This window comes from Culex pipiens, chromosome 3, assembly GCF_016801865.2.
Source record: "Culex pipiens pallens isolate TS chromosome 3, TS_CPP_V2, whole genome shotgun sequence".
NCBI classification, from domain to species: Eukaryota; Metazoa; Arthropoda; class Insecta; order Diptera; family Culicidae; genus Culex; species Culex pipiens.
Window position 1 is genome coordinate 151,702,459 of NC_068939.1, and position 19,768 is coordinate 151,722,226.

At 35.6% G+C, this 19,768-nt stretch overlaps 1 protein-coding gene across 2 annotated transcripts in view; it reads left to right on the plus strand.

Moving 5' to 3' along the window:
- Window positions 1-19,768, plus strand: part of LOC120419997 (tyrosine-protein phosphatase non-receptor type 9) — a 103,972-nt gene that overhangs the window by 70,403 nt on the left and 13,801 nt on the right. For both annotated transcript variants that reach the window (XM_039582887.2, XM_039582888.2), the window contains exons 4-5: window positions 13,064-13,272; window positions 18,952-19,473. In XM_039582887.2, the coding sequence (XP_039438821.1) occupies window positions 13,064-13,272; window positions 18,952-19,473 (731 nt within the window). The remainder of the gene's footprint in view (window positions 1-13,063; window positions 13,273-18,951; window positions 19,474-19,768) is intronic.

Below are 19,768 nucleotides of genomic sequence, written 5' to 3' on the forward strand. Positions count from 1 at the left end.
TCAGGGCAGCAGCATCCATTGGCCAAAGCTAATCGAATTTTTGGTGAAATTCTGCGTAAAATCAATTCCGACAGAAAGTTGTGAAATCCTCGAAATTTTAACACGATTTTTCGGAAAATTGTACTGCAACTACAACTGAAACGTCAAACGTTTAAACAAATAATCGTGCGAATAAATTAGAATCTCAAAAGCCCTAAAAAAAGGTGACCTCGGCCGAGAATAAGAGCACCAAGTCGGTTTTCAATCGGAGCAGCAGCAGCATCATCATCATCTCGCCATCTGTTTGGTGGCACGTGACGGGCGGTGAATAACACTCGGATTTAAAAGAAAAGTATCTGTGTGTGTGTGTTCAAAGGACCCGAGTTGGCTATATTTACCCGCAAAACGAAAACAGCGAATCTTACGTGACGTGAGGATTGGGGTGTTCCTGCGAGGAGCCAGGAAGGAATTAGGAAGCAGCTTAGAACGAGATTGAGGGTTGCTAATTTGCGATATTTTTTTGGTAATCCCCGTGAAAGGTTAGTTTGTTGTTTTGAACTGAACTAATTTTGCTATATTTATATCATACCTGTTTTTTTCTTGAGCAAACGTTACATTCTAGTTAGTAACACGTTTTAGGATGTATCATTCAACATTGAAACATTAAACTTAGTTTTTAGGACATTCCAGCCAATTGTCCCTTCTTGTGGATTGTTCATACAAAAAATCTCTTGTAAAGAGCATGGACAATCCACTGTGAAACTATCAACATTTTCCTGTTCGGAAGGGCCTATTATATCATTAAAAAAAAAAAAAGCCGTAGTGAAAAGTAGAACTAGTAGAACTAGAACTAGTAGTAGTTCAATAGAAAAATGCCAGACAAGTTTATTGCAATATCGTGGACACGTGGAACCAGGGGTCTCACTTATAATTTCTGTATTTATAAAGATCCAAGAAGTCGTCATTTTCAAAGTTTAAAAATAAAATTATTCGCCTGAATTATTTTTCCTTTTCTCTCTAAAATCCAGCTTGATAAATTTTGCCACCAGAATCAACGAGCTAGAGGTGGGCAAAACCGCTCTTTTTTAGGAGCCGCTCTTTTTCGCTCGCTCATGAAAAAAAACTGCTCTTTCGCTCTTTTTTTTAAATTTTGAAAATCCATTCGGCATTACTTTTGGAGTAATGAAGTAAAACTTTTATGTGGAGTTCAAATATTGGCACAAGTTCTTTTAAGAGTCTTTCAAAGTAATTTAACGTAGAAGTTGCAATAGACCACCCCCTAATGATTCATGTCGATTCAGCTCCCGGGCAGACGGTAATAACAAAATTCATGCCATTTCAATAACAATTACTGTTAAAATAACGGAAACTGTTATGGAATCTTCTTGAAAAATCCATTTTTGCATAAGGGTTTTATAACAGTTTATGTTATCATAACAAAATTTGTTATTGGTCTGATATTGGTTGAAAGCCAAAACAACTGTGGAATAACATGTTTTGTTATGGAAGAATACCTCCAACTGCTATTGGGATGATCGGATTAGTTGTTAAAATAACAAAAAATAATAGCAAAGATTTGTTCGAAGAATAACTAAAAATGTTATAGGTCTGTTATTACAATAACATTCCAATAACAAAAAAATCATAACGACGAATAACAAATCTTGTTATAACTAACATAAAATGTTATTGGCCTAGTATTTTCAAATATCAAAAAATGTTATTTCCAAGTTATTTCCGTCTGCTCGGGCTCTCACTAATCGGGAAGTTACGGGAAATAATTTGTCATTAATTTGTAAGCATTGCAATATTTGAAATTACGTTTCAATCCTCAAAAACACATCAAATAGTACAATTTGTTAGAAATTCTATGAATTAGAGATTATAAACATAACAAAGACACAAGTTTAAATATCTTTTTATTTTCAAACCGTTCATTCAAAAGGCCAGAGTTTCAAAAAGAACCGCGGCTCTTTTTTTTGTGATCCATGGATCGTTCGCTTTTTTTTAGTGTACAACGAGCTCACTTTTTAGGACAATTTTGCATTTTAAATAAATTGTTTTTGTCACTTCAAATGGTTGTATCTACAACTCCATATGAAAACTCAATTTTATCACTAATATCACTTTTTGATATACTGCCGTCATGTTTATGTTTCCAAACATTTTTCATAGTTTTTAAACAGTATCTGTCGTGGTACAGTAAAAAAAAAAAACAAAATATCAATAATTTCATGACAATATTGTTTTTCTCAAAGTGTTGTAATAATGCGAATGCGAAAAGTGTTGTATTTAAAAGTACTAAAAAGTTCATTATAGCACAAATTTGAGTGCTAAAAAGTTCGACTCAACAAAAGTGTTTTTCGGAATTCCACAATAGTAGTTTATGCAACAAGTTGCAAAAAGAGGATTTTTTCAGCACGAGTCGTACATTTATCCAACGAGGTTCACCGAGTTGGATAAATACGAAGAGTGCTGAAAAAATCAAGTTTTGCAACGAGTTCCATACAACATTTTTTGCAATTCCGAAAAACACCCATTGAGTGAAATTTTAAGTCAAATTTTCATGTATTTTGTCAATAAACCATTTAAATCAAAAAAATGTTGAAAAGTGTTACTTTTCAAAACAAGTGCTGAAAAGTTCAACTTTTCAGCACCCATTTCAGTGCTGAAAAGTAGAACTTTTCAGCATTTATTTTGAAAAGTGTTGCTATTCGATTCTGTTAATTTTGGTACAGAAAAGTAGGCTATTTCGACGTTCAAGAATGACAGGAAAAGTAAGTAGTTTCACGACGGAATTGCAAAAAAGTGTTTTTCGGAATTCCACAAAATATTGTATGCAACTCGTTGCAAAACTCGATTTTTGCAGCACTCGTCATACTTGTCCAATTCGGCGAAGCCCGTTGGAGTTTTTTTTTTTAATCGTGCGTGTAATTTTACATAAAAGTATTTTTGACACCAAATTTTTATCTCTTTATCGTTTAAAGTTAGAAAACAATGGAAAACATGTCTGAGTCTAAACTTAGTGAGATGGAACAATCACTAAAACTTAAGAGGTGTCGGGGCAACTTCCTAAATCTGTTGAAAATTTTACCAGTTTTAACAAATTTTTGGTTAAGAACTTTTTCAATACACAACCGAAAAAAGTACTGACACCCTCATTCTCAAACATCAATAAAAATGTATACTTTCACGGAATAAGTCAATCAATCGCGACTGCAGACTTCTTTTTCTGGGAACAAAAATCAATCACTCAATTGTCAAGCGAGTTCGTAGCACATCCGACCTGTCACGAACGTTCAACAAAACGGGCTTCTGGCAACTGTGGAACAAGTCAAACGAAAATTCCAACGAATTTTGGTTGTTCAAATAATGTCCAATTCAGTAGAAAAAAGGTTCTGACATCCAACGAGATATCCCAAAATGATGTACGAAGAAATGCAAACTACTCTCAAAGTCATTCGATGTCAAAGAATCTGAAAACCTTTTTTTTTCGGTGTAAACCAATAACTCTCAACCGTCAGGAGGTTGCAGGTTGACCTAGAAAAAAATTACACTCCGGTGCTGATCCTGGTGCAATGGCGTGCCACCTTCCAGCATGCCTCTCGACGACAAGGGGAGGATTTGCTGTCGAAACTAGGGCAAACATCGTCAAGAGTTATACGGTCGGTGCAGTTGCAGTATGTAGGCACGACCACACCGCATAACCGAAAAGGATTTGACCGCGGGCAGAAAATGTATGTTGCTCTGGCATCACCAATTTAATCACGGGCCAGATTCAAATTCGAACCTGGAGCAGCATCGCCCATTTTGTGTTCCTCTGACGAATTTCAATATAATGTGAAATGTTTTCAATAAATTAATATAAAATTCAAATTGATCAAAATCTCAGTTAAAATGTTACGTTACCCCTTCTTCAACACTGTCAATTGGGAATTTACATCACCTTCACGTGTGAAAAACCTTGAACGACCTTCCCGGAGCGTCTGATCGATTGCTGCTGCTGCTGCTGGTTCGGTGAGCGCCAATCCCGCCTGACTGACTGACAGTTGGAACTTCTTGGGCAGAGCAAAGGGAGATAAAATCATCCAAGTGCGGCGTGCGACCAGAAGTGTGCGGTTTTTCGGCGGGCTAAAAATAGTCACCTCCGCGCCTGGAACGCCATTAACAAATTGTTTGTTTTATTGATTCTTTTTGAAGTGTGTGGAATCTGCGCCTCAACGGAGGGAGCGCGTTCCTCGCTGGCTCGAATCAATCGTTGTGAAAAGTTAATGAAATTAGAGTGTGCGGTGCTTGGCAGTGACATTGAGCTTGGGAACGGTTGTGATGCATCCATGTTTTTTTATTTATGGTGTGGGGGACTTTGTAGCAATTGCGATTGAGAAATCGAAGAGAAATTTATTTGGCAATTTAAATAACCATTTAAAACATTTGTTACAAAAATTGTTTTATGAAAATTCGACGACCCAACTATCTGAGTCTTTGCGCTCAAATGTGACCCCAAAAATGCTCGAAAGATATACCTGGGGATATGTCATTCAATCCGAATACCAATGTTTCGAACAATCGAGTCTGGAATGTATTTTTTTTGTGCAATTTTCATTCATGTAATTGGTACTAATAATGATCACTAAACAAAAGCAAAGAGTTTTTTTTCCCACATTATGCAAAAAAAATCTCAGCCATCTTTCAACAATTATGCTCTTTATGCTTAAAAACTATTTTTTGAGAAGCAATGTTTTTGATGATGATGAAGACAATTTTTTTTATTCAACTTTTTACAAAAAGTAAAAATTCCTAAAACCGCATTTTTCCATTTTTGTTCGTTTATCACCTATTTTCACAGATTGGAATTAAGTTTTAAAAAAATACCTTATATTAATATTGCAACTGCACTAAACAATCTTCTTTTTTTTCTCAGAAACGTCGATTTTCAGAGTCAGAAAATGCAAATTGCAGAGCATTTTCTAGCTATTTGCTAAGAATTCTGTAACCTTCAAAACAATATTTCATACCAAAAAATTAATTGCAATAAAGAGTTTTCCACCAGTCCAGTGTTTTTGCAATAATATAAAAAAATATAAAAATTAAAAAATCAAGCCATGGTCTCAACATTTGAATGAAAAAAGTGTTTTAAAATGCATTTTACACCTGCCCAGTTGTTTTGCAATCATTAGTTTTCAAAATATCCAAGTATTGAAGAGAATTTTTCTTCGCCGAAAAATATTTTTTTTGAGGTGCTGTACATTGGAATTTCACAAAAATTTTAAATATTTTTGATCGATCCCAGACATGCTAAATATGATTTCAAACGCAGGAAAATGCATTTCTAATTGTTTTCAGTTGGTTAGACTTCTATATCCTTTAAAATTTTGAAGTTTCCTGAAAAAAAAAGTTTTTGCCGCCTGATTTTTCGGACCGATTTTGAAGGGTTAACTAAACTAAATTTCACAAAAAAAATTACTTTCAAGCACTTAAATGGACACTAGTATCGAAAAGTTTCGCAATATTTGTTTGATTCGAACGGTGAATTTACTTATCTAAGATTTTAATTTACTTAACTAGATGTTTGACATAAAATTCCATTCAAAAAGCGTTTTTCGGAATTGCAAAAGATGTTGTAAGCAATAAAATAAAATCAATATAAATTTTAGGCAAGATTTTTGAAATGTCACAATGTCGTCTAAATTTCTTTAAAAACTAATTTTGTTAATAAAATAAATCGATTCATATTGCATTTCAAACTGAATTCGATGCACAAATAAAAAGTTTTCACATTTTATTTGAATTTTGTTTTACTTAAAAATGCCTAAACATTTTGAGATTATTTCGAACTGTGTATCAAAAACATATACAATTTTTTATTTTCAAACTTATGTTATCATTTCCCAGTGGAAAATTGTCCAAAGAATTGGATTCCAACCTATTTTCATTGAGAAATGCATGACACTTTTAAAATACTAAAATAATTCTATTCATCAACATTATCTTTTTGAACTTTTCGAAATTTTATGAAAACTTCTTCTTGAAGTATTTTTCACCTATTTACCACGCCAGTATGATTTCATACCATTCCGTACGAATTTAATTTTTACGCTTCATTTTGCGGAAAATCTCATACCGATCAACTTTTTCAAAACTTTTTTTTCGTAGAATAGCGATAACTCGTGATGTTTATAAGCAAACCCCTTATGTTTATATATCAAATTTTTTGTAATTGTCTGCTCTACAACTTTGTAGACCATTGTTACACTCTAAAAAATAAGTTAGAAAAAACACGAAATTTTAAAATGATTTTTTTTGTCTATGTAAATGAAAAAATTACCCTTCTGGGTCAATGTAGATTCAAAAAGTACCTACATTAAATTTCCTATAAAATGACATGTTCCAAAAAATTTTAAGGTTGAGTAACGAAAAATGGCAGATTTTTTAAAACTTTTTTAGTGTTTTTTCGATGAAAAATGCGTTTTATCGGAATTCTGAGAACGCCATCAAATTGAGCGTCTAATTTTACACAAAAATCCTTTTTGACACCAAATTACTATCTCATCACCGTTTCAGGCTGCAAATTATTGAAAAACACCTCTTTTTTAGCATGTTCAAAAATGAAAGGGGTCGTACCGCCCCTCCGTCTCGAGATATCGAAAAAAAGACCTTGGGTTCGTGATCAGGGACAAATATTACCCCTTAGGACAAAGTTTCACGCAAATCGAAGAGGGGTCGGGGCAACTGCTGTGTGAGTTGGCGGAGAATTACCCAAAAGATAAATGGTTCCTTCAAAAATAAGTATTTTTTAAGTATCTTGTCACTTTTGTGTGAAAAGCTTCCATATTTGTATGAAAACATGCAATCAATTTTCTTTTTAACAGAATACTGTAATTCAGGATCTTTATGTTGATAAAGATAAATTGTTTAACGTCGTACCAAATTTTATTTATAAAAAACAATTTTATTTTAACAGTGATTGTTTATGAAACAACCTTCGTTGAATATTCATAAACCACTTAAAATATGAATACAAAACACAAACCTTGAAACGATACTCACGACGGAAACACTCACACAGAAAAATCAATACCGCAATTAACATAAAACATCCTTGTTGATTGCTGCTGCTACCAACCCAACTAGCAGTCAACAGCATCAGGATATCATGAGAGAGAGTGTGTGTGTGTGCGATTACCATCTCCGAGTGGAACGAGGGGAAAAGATCGTAAAGTGGCGTTTTATTTACCCAAAAAAGGGCACAAAATTGCAAAAAAAGGACAGAAAAAGTTTTCGAACTTTGTTCAATCTTCCCAGACCGACCGAGAAACGAGGGTGGATTTGTTTGATTGTGATTTTGACACAGAAAAAAGCCAGAGTTTTATTACAATTACTTTAAATTTTTATCTGAATTACATGCTTTTAAAAAAGGAATATTGTTTTGAGAAAGATACACATCAAAATCAAAAAATATTTTCAAAACTTTCTTCTGTTTCGTTTCCCAAAGGGAACTTCGCACCAGGATGAGTCATCGGCATCCTTGGCTGCGATAGTGTGTGAGTGGGTGCGAGAAGCTATATTTTTGCAACCCCCTCATTGATAATCTCCACCTTCTGTATTGGTGTTGAAATACAAACAAACCTCGTCTACCAGCTTGCTCGGGCAGGAAAATCGCACCGTACATGTCGGAATTTTCCTCCGCCGTTTTTCATGTGTTTACCTGCTGTTTGTTTTGTGTGATGAGATTTTTTTTTTGCTGTTGCTGTTATCTCTTCAAGGATTCGTCCTGATTTTCGTGCGGGCGAGTTGAATGAATTGACATGGGGTGACCAAAATGGCGAAACATTGCGCAAAGGTGAAATTTCGCGTGTCACTTTCGATTTTGTTTTTCGATTGCAGCGACACAGGTCCAATTAAAGACGGGCGATTGCCGATCGGTGTCTGATTTTAGACAGCCTACAGCGACTGAAATGGCAGCCAGCAATGATTGGCACGTGTCCATCGGTGGCTTTTTGAAGTGTAAAGCGCAGTGATCTGCCGCAATGTAAATTGATGTACGTGCATTAGTTGAAAGAGAGAGAAAAAATGCATACAGCAAAATTGATAATTTCTTCTTCGATTCAATATAGGCACATGGTTGAAACTGGATCACAGATAATGAGTAATGCCGATGATCCGTCCGTACGGCGTTCAGCTATCTCCGGAGGTCATCGATGCTATTAGTAGATTCGTAATTGGAACACAGTTCCTGATTGGGTTCGGTGTTGTGGTTGCTACTTTGTATATTTACAAACAAATTAGTGCCCGGAGCTCTGCTGGTTAAGGGTTGATTGGACGGGAAATACGGAAGCTGAATGGAACTTGTAGAAAAAAAATACCCTGTGTACAAAAGTGCAAATGCAGAAGTTATAGATTACGACAGTGTAAATTTAACTCAATTTGTGAGCAATACGTGGACATAACCAAAATTCTCATGTGTATGGCAGGTTAAGAATTCGTTACTTTTATGTTGGAAAAAAAATTATAGAAAAGGCTTGCTCACTTTCATCTAAGCTATTTATTACACGATATCGGTTGAACACGCCTTAGCGTTGTTATTGAACGTCAAAGTGCTGATATGCCAACATCAGGTGCCAAATAGAATTACATAAAGTTTCTATACGAAAAAAAAAGATAAAAATTTACCTAAGTTAAAATTGCATTACTAAAACGCTAAAACGCTCAACCAAACCACAATTAAAATTGCACTTTATTTTTACACAGGTTCTGGCTTAACTCTGGCCAAATTTCGATGTAACATTACTTCTTTTGTGATGCAATATTAACCCAATTTATGTTGAAAAACGGAATCACACGGGATTAAAAGAAATACTATTTCATTTTTAAAGGCTAATTTACACTTTCTTCCTAACATGAAAGATGTTCTCATTCCCATTATATTAACATGATTTTTTTTACTGTGAATGTTTATGGCAATAAACCACTAGAATTTGACTAACTTTGGTTCGCCGAGCTCGAATCTATAATCAATAATATGCCAAATAAATCCTTGAGCTAGTTCACAGTTTTTACTAACAGGCTCTCGTAACCAATAAAACAACAAGTTACAAATTATAATATTCTTTGTATTTTTTTTATTCGAATGAAACTTCCATGCTTTCCGAATTTAAAAAGAAGCCATTTTGCATCATTAGTTTTTCCATACAACGCTTCATGCAAAATAAACTTTTTATCAGTAAAAATTAAATTCCTAAAAAATCTATTTTCCTTTGAATTTTTTTGGTGTTTTAGAGGGCTTAAAAAGGCATCTTTATTACAGGATGGTGCAGAATTTGATAACATTATGAATTTTTGAAAAAAAAAAACCAAAAAGATATGGAAGAAAAAATCTAAAATATTGTCAAACAACATTTAACAAATCATGTTTAGATGTAAAATTAAATTTGCAATTGAAAATGACTTCTGACTTTGTTGATCGGACTGCTGGTTGCTGAGATACAATTTAAAAATATTTCACGAGGCAAAAGCATTACTGCACAAAACATTTTCGTAGAGCTTAAGAGCGAGTCCACGCATACCCCTTTGTATGGGATGTCGTTTGGACCTCACCAATCTGCCTGAAATTTTCAGGGGTTGTTTGTACATATAAAACTTGCATCTGGCCAAAGTATGAGCACTCTAGGTCAGGTGGGGCAAATTGGGACACAAAGTTTGAAGGTTCAAAAACGTCAAAAATCTTAAAAAGGCAATAACTTAGGCAAAATTCAATTTAATTTCAAAATTCAAAATGCATCTGAAAGTGTTTAAAAAATGCAACAACATGCAGGAAGAAGCATCCCAATTGGTTAAATCTAAAGGGAGTTATTGGCATTTTAGTGAAAAAATAGCATAATTTTCAAACTCAAATAAAAAAGTGTTCCATCCAGATATCGACTCGGTTCAACCTGCAGCTTGTAGCGAACTACCATCTGAGACTGAGAAACGCCTTTGGGTAAGGCAGTTTAACATATTAAATAGACACTTTTTTCTTTTAGTGATATGTTTTGGTTGTACATTTTAGCTCGGGAAAATTATGCAATTTTTTCACTTAAATGCCAATAACTCCCTTTAGATTTAACCAATTGGGATGCTTCTCCCTGCATTTTGTTGCATTTGTTAAGCCCTTTCATATGCATTTTGAATTTTTAAATTAAATTGAATTTTGCCTAAGTTATACTGCCCATGTTCGCATAAATGTCCCATATGCAAAAACAGCAATCTGAGAAAAACGCATTTGAAGTTTGTCCCATGCATAAGGCTACGTGTTAAGTTTTCGCGAAAAAACTGGATTTCATCCTGATTATCAAAACAAAGTACTGGATGTTGTAAGCTTTTCTGAAAGGGCACAAGGTGTTGAACCAAACTGCATCAATAACTCAAAAGCGATGAAAATGCATGTGGGACATGTATGCGATCAGGGGCAGTATAGCCTTTTTAAGATTTTTGACGTTTTTGAACCTTCAAACTTTGTGTCCTGATTTGCCCCACTTTCCGTTGACCTATTTATTTGTACAAACAACCCCTGAAAATTTCAGGCAGATTGGTGAGGTCGATGCGAGATGGGTATGCTTTGCTCGTGGACTCGCTCTTAACAAATTTCCTGCAATTTGCCTTTTGGACTTTGTTGATCGGACTGCTGGTTGCTGAGATACAGCCTCTTAAAGTTAAAGTTAACATTTTGGGAATTATGAGTTTTTCTCAGTGTCATCTTATGTATTTGCATTCTTTTTCAACTCGCGTTATCTCTAAAACTAGTGGTTCGATTATTAATGTTAAAAAATTTAAAAAGAGGAATAACTTTTTAAAGGGAACTAAAAAAAATTTTTTTTGACTTTCAACGACTTTTTTGTGAACATTTTAGAGAATTTTCTCAATTTGCACGCAATTGTGTTGACTTGACATTTATCTCAAAATACGCAAAATGTTTCTGGAAATCATTTGAATGTAATTCCAAGTAAAAAATAAAAGAAATTATAGTTCTGGCAACACTGTCTAGTGTTATAAGTACTTAAGGTAATTTTTTTTCTATGGTGGATTTCGATAATTTTGACGCAAATTACTACCGGATTCGTTCAACTTTGTTTTCATGAGACCTATTTTTCATGTTGTTTGAAGAGCCGGCAACGCTATCTATAAAACCAATCAAATTATTATCAAATTAGTATCAACTTTAAAATTCTGGCAACTTTGACGTTGAATATCACTACTACTACACGATTTAATTCTATTTGTAATTATGCATTGCTGTGATGTGATAAATGTTGGATCCAACAACGCTTAATCATTTAATCGCATATAAGCTTTGAATTGCATTAAAGGATCAGACACATGAACTCACATAAAAGAGCTTAATTCGAGTATTGCCCTGGAGGGGTTTGCTTTGTTTTTTCCCGCCTAACGACACGTCAAATGCGATTACTCGGAGTGTTACTCGACACTCGTACGCGTTCCAGTATCAGTGGTAAAAGCAAGGACTCTCGTTGAAAGTACGTAATTAGCGCAATCTTAACTGTTCAGGGATGTGTGGAAAAGTGCGCACATATCCTTTGAATTTCAAATTGTTCTGTGTGCTTTTTTTACGAACGACACAGAAGTTAAAGAGCATTCCCTCATTTTTATTCAATATTCAAAGTAGTACTTGGCGTGGAGTAGTTACTAACATCTCCATCGTCATCGTACTTAAAAGTCATCATGATTATTCATGTTACGCAAACACTATTGCCAGCAGCAGCAGTACATCAACCCTTTCGCTTGCGCGCCTATGATGCATCCTGTGAGGAGGCATTCAGCACATCCTTGAAAGGGGCTGAACCAATTTGCCAAATGGATCTTTTGTTTTTGGGTGCAGCTTTTCAAGTCATTCATTTGACTGGCTGCGTGTGAAAGAGGTCGTCGACTGGGGGTTAAGACGATTCAGATACATGAAACTTGTTTCATTAGTTTAAGTAAAATGTATTGGATTTTACTGCATAATTACAGTACAGTCAGTCTCAAACTATAAGAAAAAAGAAAACTCAGAGAAAAAAAACCTCAGACTTAGAGTTAAAAGCAAAAAGGAACTATGAATTGACTATAAAGCACGAGTTGGCCATGATTATTTTACTCCATAAAAAACTGTAGAAATTGAGGATCGATCCAGCGACCTTTGACTCATAATCCCATTGCCTTTATAGCATCGGCCACCTCGGCAAGAATGGTTAGTTTTCCCCCTGAACGATTGCAATACTCTCTTGCGATTGACATTATCCTCTCAAACTAATTCGAGGCCGTGTTACTCTCGACCGCCTTCAATGATTGTAATTACTGTCAAAATGTACAAATCCTTTTCGACGAATATTTCGCATTCAAATGAGGCAAGATTTTTCTATTTTGAGAACATTAATCATTTTCTTCACTCCTTCCAAAGAAGTCGAAAAGTTTACCTTGCGCAACCTTCTGTTTAATTGGCTTCCTGTGTCAACAAGGTGCTTCTCCACCAGTTGGAAAACACACACACACAAGCTTCTTGCATAAAAAAACAGGGTTAGCATATAACCTTGGCCGGGCATCATAAAACCAACATTTGATTTGCTTCTCAATATCAGGTGTGTGTGGGAGAGACGGCGAAGCCCGTCAATGTCGTCAGTGTTGTAGGGTCGTCATGCCTTGGTCACCATGGCGAACTGGTTATCCGGGCCCTTTGTTGGCCGGAATAAATGACGCAAAAAAAAAAACTTTCTCCACTTCCCTTCAAGTGCCTTGAATGTGGGGGAGAAAGAGGTAGAACCTGTTGTCCTTGGATCGTGTGGACGACGCGTTTTTTGTTGCATTATTTATAAAAAGAAAGCCACATTTATTGGCACAGACAAATGGACAAATAAATTTTGGGTGAACCTTTGGGATTGAACTGTTTGGTCTGTTTGCCTATAAGTCTGTAAGATTGGGTCACAAAATCGGCTTAGAATTGATTATCTGTGGTAGCGTTGCATAATTCATTAGGTCACATTTTCCTTTCTTTCAGATTATCCTTCGACAAAAAAAACTAATTTTCTTTCCTTCTTCTTCTTCCTCCATATTACAGGGCGGCTACCCGGCCCGGCTGAAGAAGGTCCTCATCGTGACCGCCCCGTTATGGTTTAAGGCGCCGTTCAAGATCCTGCGGTTGTTTGTGCGCGAGAAGCTCCGCGAGCGCGTCTTCACCGTGTCGATACCCCAGCTCAGTCTGCATGTGCCCCGGGACTCGCTGCCGGTGCGATTAGGCGGCACGCTGGAAATCGATCATTCCTCATGGTAGGTGCCGCGTAGTGATGGCGGGTTAGTGGGAACGGTTGTTTGTTTTTAGGCTGGAAGCTGAATTGGTTCAGGGGAATGTTTTCTCGGTAGGGATCCAGAATGCAACCGGAAAACTGAAAAAACATATTTTTTTTGTGTTTGTTTTTTTGTTACTTATCGATATTTGTTCCTTTTAAAATTTATGATATTGCTTTTGCAAATAAAGTTGTCCAAATGTTAAATGTGAATATTGCCACAATTTTGGATACGTCTCAAAAACATGAAATTGAATTGTAATAATAATATTTCCTTTCCTGTTTAAACATAGAGCGGAGTGTTAAAAAATATGTCATAGATGAATTAAAGCAAAATGATCCGGGGCGAATCGCTATATCATCACGACAAAAATAAATTAAAATGAAAAAAAAACTCTTTAGAGCTAAATTTTTAGGTAATTGACGCAGAATCACGAGAATTGCAATTTATTTTAACATTCAATGTGCGTTTTTTAAAGAAAATCTTTTCTTGGTGTAGGGATGTCCTAGGTCCCTCAAGTTAAGGCCTGTGTCTCCACCGTAATAAGCAAGATGTCCATGGATTTTACCCCAAATGTATGCCTATTGCTTTAGTGACCGATCCTTAGCGAAGCTACACCAAAATTTCACTTTTTTCAATTTTCAATGTGATTTTTCAAATGAAAGATTCATTTTTATTATGATTCAACAATTGCAATGTGCTTTAAATGCGGTTTCTTACTGTAAAAGTAAAAAAAAATATTGACCAAATAAGTTCTGCAAGCCTTTGAATGGGAGAGGAGTTTTTTCATAAATCTGATCCTTTCGTTGTCCCGTCACGCAAAGAAATGGCTGGCAAAAACTCAAATTTCTAATGCGTAGAAGAGCAAAAGTTAAAAAAAAAACAAACTGGCAAAACTGTAGCGATTATTTTGGTGTGCCTTTTAAAAGTCTAGTTTAACGATGTTGTCCCGTCACGCTACCTTTTGCATTTCAGGGGAAGCACGGGTACTATATGGTTCATTCTACATGGCATTTTTTTTATAGGAAAATCAATTATCTTTCCAAATATCTAATAATATTCCTCTTTTGTTTTGCCACTACAGCCAAAACGCTGAAAAAAACTTGGAATTTTTTAAAAGGAGCCAAGAATCGGTCTAGTGCGGGATGTCCACCAGATTCTCATTTTCAAATTCCCGTTTTTTTTCAGAGAAACAAATAATTTTTTATCTGTCCTGAGTATTAACATACATTTGGTGCATGTATTTTTAATTTCTATGGTGAGCTTTCAAGCACTAGTTGTAAACGAAGCCTTTTTTGATCGGTTTTCAATCCGGAACCCTAATAACCATAATGCTTAAGATTTTTAATCTACATGTTTTCCACTTTTTCCAAACTCAAAATCAATAAAACTTCTTTTTTTGAGAATTATGTCAATTATTACTGGAAACCAGGAAATGGCAATCAGGACATTTGAATCATGAAAATCAGTTTCATTAAAAAAAATTATACTTCAAAATTTAAAACTTGGGTAAGTTAAATATTTACAACATCTATGCAATGTGTACAATGTTTGCGCCTCCTTCTTAGTAATACCTTGAAAAAGAATTTCTGATCGATTTTTTATTTTCGACAAAATTGTAGGTGTTTTTAAATAATTCTTGAAAAAAGTTACAGTCTAACGATAAACTTTTTTTTATTATTTTTAACATTTCAACCAGAATTGCGCATTTTTTAACGTTTATATTTACTAAAAATGTCATCTTTCGAGTAAAATAAAATCATGGTAAAAATTAATTTGGTAGTGCATCGAGTTTTTGAACAAGCTATATACAGTCATCCCTCATATTCGGAACAGTTTATAGATCGGCCAATGTTCAACAAATCATATAAAATCGATAATTAAACATAATGATTTGCTTTTACCTTCATTTGAAAGCTTTTCTTGCGATCTTTCGATTGATGTATAGACCGGCTGTACATTTTTACGTTTTATATCAAGTTTTCAAAGAAAAACATTGACCCTTGAAATCCACAAATTCGGAACACTTTTTTCTTACGATGTAAACAAACTTTTTTTTCTCTCCAGGAGTACATATTTTTTTACAAAATAATGACTTTGCACTCTGAAACCAATAAAACTCATGCTTAGTAATGTTTTATGAATGGTCTACTAACTTTTTTGTGAAAATATCAGTTGAATTCAGGTGTTCCACAATTGTGGGAGACACAATAACATCCCACAATCATGGAACAGGCAATTTGGAGGCAGTGTTTTGGTGCTCTAGATAAAATAGTCTGGAAATGCAGTTTTTGTTTAAAAAGTATTACTATAACTGGTGAAATAGCAAGAGAGTGTCCAAGTAAAGGCCCTAAAAATAGCAGGGTCGGCAGGAAAGTACAGACATGCATTGGCGCTGCACGCGGCTAGCACGCGTGCTATTTTAACAGATAGCACTGCGCTTTCGATCATAGCACTCGCCCTGGCACTCTAGCAAAAATGGTAACCAGGTTGGTTTTTCATTTGTTGATTTGAAATCTACTGTCACCGTTATCTAGAATGTGTTATATTTACAACAATCACATTCATCAGTAAATTTGGTGTAGTGCTAGTGTTCATGGCAAGTAAGCAAAAGATCCATGGTTCTGAACCCTCCAAGGTAAATTTATTTTTTCCTTAAGTTTAATACGTAACATTTTTTTTATCAACGCAGATTATTGTCCTGGAATCAAAACGATGAACTGTAAAAAATACTGAAAGTGGTCACTGTGAACGTATCCAAAAATCGGTTCCTGATGTTCTCAACTTAAAAGGATGTGGCCTGGTTTGCAAAAGGAAGGTAGCAGAATTTTAATTTTAAAAACTTTGCAAATTTTGCGGGCCCTCACAGTCTTTGTGTATGGAAGGATCTGGAAAAGGTTTTTTGCAGTTACAATAGTTCGCGGTGGCTATTAAACATTTTTTACGGAATTTCGGAACTTTTATTCGATTGCAAAAAAACCTATGAGTGCTAAATGGGAGTGCTAAATAATAGCACTAGCACTGGGCAGCAACAGCAAGCGTAGCACTTGGTGTCAGTGCTAAATTCAAAGTGCCAGTGCAGAGCGTGCCAATGCACGTCTGGGAAAGTAGCATTTTGCATTCTATTGACAAATTACGACAAAAGTGTTCCGAATTTGTGGGTGTTCCGAATATGTGGGATGACTGTATTTAAAAAAAAATCTGATGCAGAGTCAAATTTTAAACCATCAAGAATTCCTATTTCCCTTTCCATGTTGTCACTAAAATGTGATTATTTCTATAAAAAGTGCCTTTTTTGCCAGCAGAAGTCATTATCATGCTTGAATAGCTTATTTTGTTATAACAGAGAACTTCGCATAAATCAAAAAAAAAAGTCATTTTTGCTTTTTTATGCATGAATCGTGTTGATAAGTATTTCGATATTCAAAAAGTAAAAAAAAAATACTGCGATTGATTCAAAAAAATTAAAAAAAATAGGAAATAAATCCTAGCAATTTGTAAAAAACAAATTAAAGAAATAAATGTCATATATTTTTTCCACCAAATGATTTATTGTTACATACATAATATTGAAATACATGTTTAAAATTAAAAGTATAAATTCATTCGGTTGTTTATTGTGTTAATTGAATAAAAAAATGGAGATGGAGGAACTGGCATCTCATTAGAAATTTATTATTTCCCAAGAACTAAAAGTATCATGGGGTACTTAACAGAAACAAAAATCAGAGGCCATTTAGCTTGAGTTTATTACACATTGACAAACATAGTTTTCCCGAATTATTAATTTAGAATAGTTAAAAAAATATTCTTGTAGGAAAAAACAGATTTAATTCATTTGAATGTCGTTTTTTCGAATTTGACTAAACTTATAACATTTTTCTAGTTTGTCAATAAAATTACCGGTTTTTTCCCAAGGCTTTAGTGGGTAAAATGCTGATAAAATTAGGTGTCCTAGGTTAATCAATGACTCCTAAAATTCAGGAATTGTCGGTAGACTAATTTGTTTAAACTTGATTTCCACATCATTGAATTGATTTCAAAAATAGCTTTTATTTGGTAACATACTTTTTGCACAGACAAAAAATAATGGTATAACAATCTTTTAAATTTGTTGTAATTCGAATATTTTAACAGCCCTGCAAACCATGTTTTTTTGATCTGCAAACAATTTGTTAAGATAAACAAAATGTTACCGATAATCGGATGTAAAATTTAAAAAAAAAACTTTAGAACCAAATTTTGAATAAAAAATAGTTGTTTTAATTTCTAAAACTGAAAAATTGTATAAATATTACAGAATGTGGTAAAAATAACTAGGGCTAGTACAAATTTGTTTAAAATTTTTTGTCCCTCGGCTCTGATCAAGGTCGAGGGAGATCGGCAAAAAAAAAACTTAATTTCGAAATTTTGAAGCTTAATACATTATACTTTATACATTATAACAGGTTTGCTACTATCGAAAATTTGGAAAATACTATTGAATTTTTGAAAATATGTTTTTTTTCCTAAAGTTTTATGTCTTTAACTCTCTGTGGTCTTAATTTTTTTTAAATCAATTGTATAAGTTTTTTCAACATAAATTTCAATAACTTTTAGCAATAACTTTTGTTTTGCCCCTGTTTTTTTTTGGAAATTTTTTGATTTTTTTTTGCAATATCCTAAGCTTGATTAAAAAAAAACTAAAAAATTAAGCAGTTAAAAAAACTAAAAAAAAGCTAATGATAGGTAAAGCTTTGGTTTTAAATTTCGGTCTCCCCTCTAACAGTTTAGTAATTTTAATTTGTTTTTTTTTGCTACCTTCCTCGACTTTTTCCCGGACCATTTGACAGAAATTTTAATTCAAATTCGGATTTGTAATGGCCTGACTTAATCCAGCATATTCGGTAAAATTTTAAACTTTATTTGTAAACTAACTTGAAAAAAGTTCGAGATATAATTTGATAACAAGAGTTCTGATCATAAAATCGTCCTTCTGCACTCATCTCTCCAGGACGTCCTGTTTATCTATATTTGAACCTGTTTTTCTCCCTCTTGCCATCCCTCTGCATACAAATTACGTTCGTGGGTGCCATCGGTTTGCTCTGAAATACGTCCTACGCTTGGTTATCTAACCTACTAAACCCACACAATCATTGAACGCCCCCACCACAACCCACATACTGTGGTCGTCCTGCTGGACCTACTAACTATGGTGGGCTGGTGCTCCTGACTGATAACAACGCCGACAACAACTCGTTAACCAAAAAACAAAAAAAGGACGCACAGATCATACAGTTTCTGGGTGTAGGACTGCGTCATTTGCTGTGCATGCCAAGTTTAAGGTAAAACTGGACATTTATTGGCACACTAACTAATTCTCCAACTCTCTTCCCTTCGTTACGGCTCAGATCATTCCCATTGGCATAGTTGTAGTGCATTCCACATACATAGTTCAGGCTTAGCATGTCCTCATCCAGAAGCTCGCGTGGCCGTTGCTTGTTTCTCTATCACTGCTTCCACCTGTAGGGGGAAAGACGAACTATAGTCACCCAGTTGCTCTCAGCACATCCATTTACAAGCGCGCGTAGAACTTGAAATCGCACACCTTCGTTTTGCAGGACGTTCTCGACTGACTGTGATCTTTTACAGCAACTCTAACAAACCCTCCTTCTTCCCCAGGTTGCTTCACTGCTACAAATCCATGACGAATCGTGAGGACGAAATAGTCGCCGGTCAGCAACAGACCCAGAACGGTACCTCCCAGGGAACGATGGGAAGTGGCGGCACAACGACAGTTACCACGGCCATCCTGGACCCACATCTGGCCGGTGGCGGCATCATAACCGATCTCTCCGCCGATGGCAACAACCTGGACCACGACGGATCGATCCCCGGCGACGATGACATCTCGGACCTGGCGGCGGCGGCCGCTGGCCACCATCACGGACATCACCTGCACCACAACAGCACCACCACCGGCAGCAGTACGGGGGCGAGCCACCACGAGCTGTGGAGCGAAAATCCACCGAGCAGTGCGTCGTCCGGCTTCAGCGACGACGACAGCCTGGCCGGGGCCGAGGGCGACCCCAAGACGATAGAGCAGATCGTGCAGATGGTGCGCGAGCGGGGCAAGCAGGGCCTGATACGGGAGTACGCGGAAATTAAGGCGCGCGCCCCGGACGGGAGCTTCACGCACGCAAAGTGAGTATTTTTTTGGATTTTTTACTTTTATTCTTAACTATGTCACTCACGAACCACTTGGATATCGGGTCACCGGGTTGTTATTTATAGCCGGGGTGACATTGACAGAATTAATCTTTGTTTGCAAAATGAAAAATACATATCAAATATAGGGGCAGGGGGGGCAGAATGGACCAGGGGGGCAGAATGGGCCACCCTTGGTTTTGGGCTTTAGAATGGATTTAGACCAATTGTAAGGCAAGGGTCTTATAAAGGACGTCAAATAACTTCACCATACCGAAAACGACGTTTGAAT